This window comes from Cyprinodon variegatus, unplaced genomic scaffold (assembly GCF_000732505.1).
Source record: "Cyprinodon variegatus isolate N-32 unplaced genomic scaffold, C_variegatus-1.0 Scaffold893, whole genome shotgun sequence".
Taxonomy (NCBI): Eukaryota; Metazoa; Chordata; class Actinopteri; order Cyprinodontiformes; family Cyprinodontidae; genus Cyprinodon; species Cyprinodon variegatus.
In genome coordinates, this window is record NW_015151346.1 from 137244 (window position 1) to 146827 (window position 9584).

Below are 9584 nucleotides of genomic sequence, written 5' to 3' on the forward strand. Positions count from 1 at the left end.
TTTTTTGTTGAATTAAACACTTTTAAAAGTGTAATCAGTTATCTTTCTTGTACTTAATGGTATTTCACTTAGCAGATCATCCCAGAAATTCAAAATGATAAGTCCCAAGTGTGAGCTTTGACAGAAGGTAAAAACAAACAATGCATTATCCACAGCATTGTTCATTAAAATAACATTATTGACATATTTAAAATATATATATACATACAGAAGGTACACTTAACACAGTTGTGAAAAATAATTGCAGTTTATTAAGATAGTATGTTTGATATTTGAGTATTTATTTGTTTGTTTATTTTTACTTGTACTTAAGTACCATATCTGAGTACTTTTTCCACCACTGTCAGTGGAGCAGGTCATTTAGATAGATTACAAAAACTTTGTTCCCAGAACTGATCTTTGAGCTGCACTACAAGGATGTTCCAAAATGTAGATCCTTCCCCAAGTTATACTCTAACCCTGAGGAGGAAGTTTCTAGCTGAGAAATGTCTTTGATTTGTAAAGAATTACACACACCTGCTTGTCCCACCAACAGTTTCTTCATGGCATGACTTCAAATATGCTCTAAATTCTTAAAGAAGTTTACTGTTTCACTTTCTGTTGTGGTCATGATAAACACGTCAGGGACAGCAGGAGGGGGAATCAGTAAATAACATCTCCTCAGAGGTGGAGCTTTACCACCACACCCTGCTTCGAGCAGGTATATGAGGACCATGTTAGGAGCTCAGGAACAGCAGCCTTCATCCATCCATCCAGAAGAAGAAGAAGCATTCATCCATCCAGAGCAAGCAGCCTTCATTCATCCAGCAGCTGATCTCTATTTACAGACCTGTAAGTTTCCACCATTTTATGTCCTTCTTTCAGCTGTAGACCTGTCGTCTGCCTTTCCTTTTTCAGCAGGATATTCTTGTTAATGGTGTGTTGATCAACACTGAGATATTGATGTCTCCTCTGATACCACATCATTATGTTTGATTCTAACATCAAAATACTCATGCATTTAATATTCCCGTTATAGAAATATATTCACTATTTTATTAAATGTTACAGGATCCAAATTGTAAAATTAATTTTATGTCTCTACTGTTTTTAGCATTCAGATCTCTGTTTTATCCTGCAGTCGGATGTAGTTTCCTTTTCAGTGTTTCGGTGCTGTGTGTTACCTGGATGGGTCCGCCTTTAACAGTGTCCTTTTGCATCTCTGCTTCTGTCTCCTTGAATCCCAGTCTGCCTCAGCAGATGGCCACTCACACTGAGCCTGGTTCTGCTGGAGGTTTCTTCCTGTTAAAAAGGAGTTTTTCCTCTCCACTGTCACTACAAGCATGCTTAGTGTGACTGATTGCCTTCGAGTCCATGAGTCGATGGAATCAACTGGTTTTCCTTAAATAGAAAACTTTGAATAAATTTGTCTGTATGATCTGGTGATTTTTAAAATGCCTTGAGATGATGTGTTGGGAACTGGAGCTACATAAATAAATTGAATTTAATTTGTCTGTTTTCCTATGATGCAGAAACTAAAGATGGGCCAGTACATCACTACTATCGATGTTTCTACTAAGAAGAATGAGGAGTCTGAGCTCGACAAAAAGGGCTTCACCAAAATTCCTGTTAATCTGAATCCAGGAAATAAAGCAAACGGAACCTTCCTCTGGTACAATACCATTGAGAACCAGCCTAACACCCAACCAATCACCAGGATCCAGTTTTCCTTCACAGAGGGAATGGAAAAAGGTCTGAAAGCTCAAAAGTACCAGAAGGTTGACCAAGATCTTACCGATGGCACTGGTGAAAGGCCCATCTACCTGTGGTTCTTCAGAGGCACCACTAGGTATGATGCTCCAATCGTACAGCTTTTCATCTCCACTGATGCAGCAAGTGATGCTGAAATGGTTCAGCCTCTGTGGGAGAGGTCAGCCTGTAATCTGAACCGGGCTGGAGGAAAGTGGTTCCACCTGTGGATGAAGAGGTCAGCGCAAGCTTATGTCTGTGATGTCACCGCCACTAACAACAGTGCTGCAGACGCCGACTTGTTCCGTAAAGGTTACATCCGAATCGACGAAAACCTCAACAAAGGTGCAGGGGGGGAGGAAGTCTTCATCTGGTATCGACAGACCACTGATGATGATGATCTCATCAGAGATCTGCAGATTTCCACTAACCCTGATGAGGTGAAGAGCCTTCAGGGCCAATATTATCAGCAAGTTTCAACCAACCTGAGTAAGAGAGGAGCCAATGTGTTTCTTTGGTACAAAAAAGAGTGCGGGAAAAAACCCATCAACATGGTCACCCTGCTCGTCGACCAAGCAGCAGTTCCGCTGTTTAAGATCGCCAAGGCCACGGTTATCACCAAGGATCTCAAACCAGGAATTGCAGGCACCCAAGAATTCTTGTGTTTTAATTAGAGAGCATTCTTATTGTTTCTGAGTCTGCTCAGTGAGAATATTTACTGATGTTGTTGTGATCATATCTTCCATGAAACAATCTTTCTGTCTCTTAGACGTCCTCTTGTTTTCTGACTCTAATTTTCCTGTTTTAATAAAGACGAGCATCTGATCCTGTCTATTACCAATTCTTTCACGACAACATTTCAAAAACCAGACACCACAGGTAGAGCGAAGACAATCGGTAGAGTTATTAGACAGCATGGGATTAATTTCCACTGTTATGCTGATGATAGATACTCAGCTATATCTGTCTAGAAATCCAGATGAAGCTAACCCATTACATAGATTACAGGCATAAAAACCTGGATGACTCTTAACTTTCTCCTTCTGAATGATCAGGACCTATTATTTAAATCCCATATAAAAGAGGTTTCTAGAATTTCCTTCTTTCATCTGTGAAATATTGCAAAAATTAGAAATACCTTGTCCGAGGGGGATTGCTGAGAAGCTAGGCCATGCATTTGCTACTTCAGGGCTAGACTATTTTATAAGGCTGGACTATAATTATTTACTATTATCAAGTCCACCACCTGTAGTTAAATATGGAGGATAAAAAGTGCCAAAATTAAATAAATAACTAATGTGTCAATAATTAATGAAATGTGGAATTATATAAATATATGTGTCATTCATTAATTAAAAACACGTCACTAATATAAAGTGCCACAATTAAATAAATAAATGTGTCATTCATTAATTAAAAACACGTCACTAATATAAAGTGCCACAATTAAATAAATAAATACAGCGATAAACAATTAATTAAATGTGTAATTCATTAAATAAATAAGGAATTAAATATATAAATGTGTCATTAATTTAATAAAATACGTCTTCATTTTATCAAAAAAATATATATAATTATTTCAGTGTGCATTTAATTATTTCATGGTCCTGTGTCGCAGTGCATCCAAACCATTAAAAGAATCTGTCAAACTCACCCATTAAAGTTAGGGGGCGGGGTTAAGGCGAATCGAGTCTCTGTAATCGATTTGCTTCGCCTTAATGTGCAGGGCGACCAATCAGGTGTTAGATAACGGTCCCCTAACTTTGATGGGTGACTTTGACAGATTCTTTTAATGGTTTCAGCTGATCCAAAATGCTGAAAAGGGGTCCCTATGTCCTCCAGCAGTCTAAGCCTATAGCAGCATAACTATAGAGATAGCTCAGGATAACCTGAGGAAATCTAACCATAAGCTTTACAAAAAAAGGAAAGTTTCAAGCCTTGCTTTAAACGTAGACAGGGTTTCTTCCTCGCAGAATAAAACTGGTAGTTGTTTCCACAGGAGAGGAGCCTGATAACTAAAAGATCTGCCTCCCATTCTACTTTTAGAAATTCTAGGAACCACTAGTAATCCTGCAGATTGACAGCAAAGTGCTCTGTTAGGAATATAAGGAACAATCATATCTCTGATATAAGATGGAGCTTGGCCATTTAAGGCTTTATATGTGAGAATTAGGATTTTAAATTCTATTCTGGATTTAACAGGAAGCCAATGAAGAGAAGCCAGGATAGGAGAGATATGATCTCTCTTTTTAATTTTCATCAGAACTCTGGCTGCAGCATTTTGGATCAGCTGAAGGCTTTTAACAAATGTCCATGTAAATGCGCCTCTACAGCTCTAATCCCCATAGTAGTTGTTCCCACCATGTCTCACTGTGGAGGTCCCAGTTTTTTGGATGTTAGCCTAAAATAACTATTAACCACATTTTACAAGACAAACATCATCATTTGCTCTGTCTCCTTCATGGCCTGAGGCAAAAAACAATTTGCAAAAGCGAGACCAGTACCGTACACTTTAATACACAACAAAACTGGACACGGTTATGTTTATATAGAACATTAATTTATTGAGAGCAGATGGCCAGAAGATGCAGTTGCTGCAAGCACACATCTGTCCAATAAGTAAAATGCACTCTCACACTCACACGTACACACACAGATTTCACACGATCACCAGCAGAGCAACAATTGTTACGTATTTTGGCCCCTTTCTCAAGCATTCACACACAGTCACTGCAGATCCGATAAAAAGCTTCATCTTTTGTCAAGAAAGAAAAGATGGACCATAAATTCAGCCTTTCACCTCGACCCATGGTCGCATAAACATGTAACATAATGCTTTCAAGGTGAGGGATAGAAAAAAAGGCAAAACTTTTTCATGTGTGATGGTGCTTAAGTTTCAGACTAAGTGAAAGGAGACATTCCTAAGCAGTGGCTAAATGTCGGTTGTTGGCAAATAAGTTTACTTGTTTTAATGAATTAACTAACCCGATAAAATCATAACAAAAACTAAAGTGAGTTTAAAAAAAATACCACAGATGAACATTTTATTGATACAAAAACAAGTTTTCAGTTGGGAAAAAAAATTGCCTTTTCACTTCCATGCTAAGAGAAAGGGGGTTTACTGAGAGCTAAGCAGCTAACCCAAAGCTAACGGTGCTTTCATTTTGTCTTAATTTTTCTTCACTGTCGTGTATTTGTACAAATTACCATGTAGGACATTGTTTTTTATCAAAAGTAAAAGAAAACAACACAGGGTAGCTCCTTTCAATGTGTCTGGGGCAGTTTTGATTCCCACTATCAAGCGTCTGACCGCACGGCGCACAAGTTAAAGACTTTGGATGCGTTTGAATACTGGCTGAGAATTCGTAATGTTGTGGGGAATTAATCTTCTTCATCACAGACAAAGTGTCTGCGTTCCGTACTGAGATAATGTAAACAGTAGGTCATTTCTCAGACATTTGATTGGCCCTGCATTAATAAATAAACTTATATTAAGGATGTGAATTGTAAAGATTCGGGAGATACATTTCATGAAACATTTGTAACAGTATAACTCATCTTTATATATTCTGATACATAACGAAAGATGGTTATTGGGATTTTTAAAACAATATTAGTCTGGTAAAACTCACAATACCTTGTTGCTCTGCTGCGGCTGAATAATAGGCTTTTGGGTGGTGCGCTACCAACTAGCGCTGGAGGTTTAAGAGTTATATGAATGTAAGAAAATAGAACGGATATTTCCATATAATTATTATATTTAAGATCCATTCGACTGTATTTTAATCTAAACCGATACTGTTTTGATCAAATATTGCTATATTGTTTTTTTATTAATCAATACAAACATTGTCTAATGAAATATCCTGATATTTGACAGAAGTTTTTTTCTTACACCCCATCATATAAAATATTGATGCTGAAGCACTAATTATCTAAGCCAGAGTATCTTAGATACAAAGCACAAACATAAGAGTGGAACTAAAGTATACATTAGTGAGTTTGATGCTATTGCTCAAGTTGTTTTACTCTTAGCAGGAAAGTGTGCATTTTCCCAAGCAGCTTTTCAGATGTAGAGGAATCATGTTGCTTTTGTACCTTTTTGAAACATGCAGCCAACTTGGGTGAAGTGCAACAGGGTGTTTTTCCAATATGAATTTTAAACAAATGTAACTTTCCTAGCAAAGAGGGGAAAACAGATCGGTTTCCTGATATTTTAGATACCCATCCACTGTATTGAAGTTAGACCAAATCACAAAGCAAGGCACATGTTTGAAAGACCAAAAAGGAAATATAAATCATACAAAAAAAAAACAGTCAACAACAAGAACTGCTTGTATTATAAACTTCGCCACATCTGAACACATCTGCAGAAAAAAAAAAAAAAAAAAACAATAAAATGTTATAAAAGAACACTTCCTTAAAATATTCCAACATGGTATCCTACAATGATCGATTAGCTTGGACCACTGAAGCATGGAGAAGCAAACTGGTTCGGAATACTCAGGTTAAATCTGATTACTTTGAAAAATACTCTTCATGATGACACACACTTCATAAATACACTTCTTATTTTTATGTATTTTTTTGCAGATATCCATATATATATATTCTCTATGTGATCTGAATTTAAATATCACAACTATTCTCTGAATTATTACTTATTCATAGACAAAGAGTGCAGCTGCTATGATACCCATTTCCTTTAGGAGGTGCTGATGATGAAATGAAATACTGGAGTATTGCACCTAATTTATTTTGGTCAAATAGAACTTAGTTCTTGCCTGCAGGTCCAAACTACTTAAACACCTTTAGATCTCGGCCCTGTTTACACAAAAATCGCAGCTACATGTTGTAGCGACCGATAAAAAATGGGATTTGATGCAGTAGATTGTCATGGCAAAAAAAATGAGTGGCTTTTAGGTGTAGAATGAGAGAAGTATGAGTAAGGTGCTGAAATGTCATGGACTTTTTAATCATGTTAGAATTCACAAGAGTTAGCTGTGTGCTAAGGGTTTTAGCATTCAGGCTAGCGTTGCTGCTGCCTAATCAGTATTGCTGCAATTGCAGACGGTGTCTTGCAAAAGTATTAATCAACCTAAACAAACTAAGTTTGCAACTTATTCTAAATCATATTTAGTTCTGGACTTTGACTAGGCCATTCTGACACATGAATTAGCTTTGATCCAGTAGCTTCATGTTTAGGGTTGTTGTCCTGCTAAAAGGTCCAGTTGTTTTCTACCTCCTGATGGATTTTTTAGCAGGATTGTCCCTTATGTTGCTCCTGGGTGGTCTTAACATTTCTCGGCACATACATACTAATAATACCCATTTAAGTTTTGTGTTTTGTTGCATGGCAAAATGTAAAAGTTTAAGAGGTTGACTTTTTGCAAATCATGGCATGAATTCCTCACCTAATTCTTATTTAACACAATGAGTCAGGGTGGACCCATCCTGGCACATCCAGTGGCTTTGATTTTTTTTTTTTATTTGTTTGGAAAAAAAAAAGTTCTTCTTAAAGTTTTTTTATCAGATTCTATTTTTTAGCATGACTTTTTTTGTAAATTTTATTTTTTTCTTTTGATGAATTGTATTCAGCACCAATCCCCTTTAAAACATTTCAGCCTTTCCACTCCTGGGTTTTCTGTTGCACGAAACAGTAGAAAAGCTGTTGCTGATGTCCAATAGGAGCAAATTATTCCCTGCCGCCAAAGTCGGGAGAAATTACGTATTTGAAAAAATTTCTTTCTCAAAAATAGAATCTGAAAAAACCCCAGATACAATTGATAAAAAGAATAAATATCTAAAAATCTGAAAATCCAATTTGAAACATAAAATCAGAAAAAAAGCAAATAATTTAAAAAGAATTATGATAAAATAAAAAAAAACAACAACCCAAAATTAAAATTAAATAAAAGTTGAAAATATTGTTTAAACTTCGACATGCACCAATATTACTCTCAAAGGTTTTTTTTCCAGACATATTTTCTTCAAATGTTTTTTTTTAAACATGTTCTTTGCTTTTAATAATATTGGAACACATTTCTTTCCATATTTTTGTTAATTTGAAGTCTATTTTAATCATTAAAAGTGTTAAAAGCATTAAATTTACGTTAATTTTGGTGTTTTGAATTAAGTTTGTGGGGACGTGATGGACAGTGATGATGGAACCTGATTCTCCTGCTATACTGGGTCAGTCAGCAGGGGTTTTGCAGCCCTCTATGTTCTCATGCAGCTCCGACTGTGGTGCTTGTGCTGACCTTCACAAGGTGCTTTGGGGGAACTCAGACTCATCTAACCATACACACCCAGAAATATCTGACTCATTTGCCTTTCCTTAAATCGGATTTCATAAGTTCCATAACAACATCCTTAAACGTTTCCCTTAAGCTTCGCTAAACGACGAGCTGTAGCCCTATTTTTCTATGATTTTAGTTCATCTTATGAAGGTTCATGTGTATGTGTGTGTGTGTGCAAGCAGGCTGCATGGGTCATTGTGCTTCTGCGGTGTGCGTGTGGGCCTGTCCGCGTGCGTGCTTGGATACGGGGGGGCGATGCAGACCGTGTGACTCTGATCAGCCACCACTGGGAACTGAAATGTGCTCCTGAATTCCCACGGCGTTCTCGAGATGCACATCCACCTCGCCGTTCCACAAATGCTGCACTCTCTCACGCCCATCGGGAGGTGAATAGTCTTAATTTGGTCACATATTATAATTATTTTTTTTTTCACCAAGTCATTTACATCATCACAACACCAGAGGTCACCATTCCACACAGAACCAGGACATCAAATCAAAGAGCTAGAGATTTTATATTTATCAGCATATATCATATATTACTGTGCTAATGCAGGACTTTTTCAGTAGATATAAACTCTCCATGCTTAGAATGTACACATACCATACTATGATTCATTACACAGATGGTTTTTAAATCTGTATTAGGATTTATTCACTTATAGAGTCCATGTGGAGTTCTTAGAAGACTCACATTGTGATTGCAATCTTCTCAAAGATGAAACATTTCTTTGTGTTTGTTTTTTTCTCTCTCCAGTAAGTCAGGCCTTTTATTCTCTGTTTTTTATCCTGTCTTTTTATCCATTTTTTCAATCCTGTCACTTCTCTCTCCACAAGATCTCTGTCCAAGCGTGTTTTGTTGCTCCGTCACCTTTCATTGTTTGAGGGGCCTTTGCATCGCACAAAAAGAACATAAGAAAAAAAAAAAGACAAGAATTGAGTTTCTTCTGGAGCAGCGATGGACAATTAGACGGAGATGAGCGAGGCAGAGAGAGATGGATGAAAGAGAGAGTGAGCTGGAGGGGAGGGTTGCCTCTTGTGCCTTCTGATTCAGTCTCGATGCAGCGTCGTCATGGAGATTCACTTATCAGATTTCTGCTGTTACTCCAACATGGCGTCCAACTGGTCGGCCAAGTCGTCAAACATGCTGCCGATGTCATCGAGGATGCTCACTGTGGTCTTCTGCTCAGCCATGGAGCTAAAGACAAACACATGCAGAAGATTACCATCTACAGACCGATGGACTTCCTAGGACAAAGTCCAGATAGAAGATTGTACTGTTGTGCTTCTAATGATTTCAGTTTAAAGCAACAAAAACAGCTTCAGATTTTTGCATTAGTTTTAGGGATGATGACATGGTTTCAGATCATTTTTGCTGAATCTCTGTAGTTTTGTTAAATAACAGACAGCTGGAGATTTATGCCATTATAAATTGCAAGCTAATTGAGCTAAAGCTGAAGAATGTAGAAATTGTAGAAAAATGAGGGGAATTGATTTAGGAAATTTGTCTTTATGCAGATAATATTTATGCATTAGTAATGGTTAGGTTTAGGG

General features: G+C 37.2%; 2 protein-coding genes across 2 annotated transcripts in view; one reads left to right on the forward strand and one right to left on the reverse strand.

Moving 5' to 3' along the window:
* The first annotated feature begins 746 nt into the window (after window positions 1–746).
* On the forward strand, window positions 747–2541 carry LOC107099648. Its single transcript, XM_015397861.1, has 2 exons — window positions 747–831; window positions 1512–2541. The coding sequence occupies exon 2, from the start codon at window positions 1521–1523 to the stop codon at window positions 2400–2402; it is 882 nt and encodes a 293-aa protein (XP_015253347.1). The 5' UTR covers window positions 747–831; window positions 1512–1520; the 3' UTR covers window positions 2403–2541.
* A 5115-nt stretch (window positions 2542–7656) lies between these two features.
* The window catches only part of caskin1 (CASK interacting protein 1), a 167543-nt gene continuing 165615 nt past the window's right edge, over window positions 7657–9584 (reverse strand). The window contains exon 23 of the mRNA XM_015397860.1: window positions 7657–9259. Coding sequence (XP_015253346.1) covers window positions 9132–9259 — 128 coding nt within the window. The 3' untranslated portion in view covers window positions 7657–9131. The remainder of the gene's footprint in view (window positions 9260–9584) is intronic.

Coding starts and splice junctions, on each gene's coding strand:
- LOC107099648 (XM_015397861.1), top strand. CDS start 1,521: ATGGGCCAGTACATCACTACTATCGATGTTTCTACTAAGAAGAATGAG.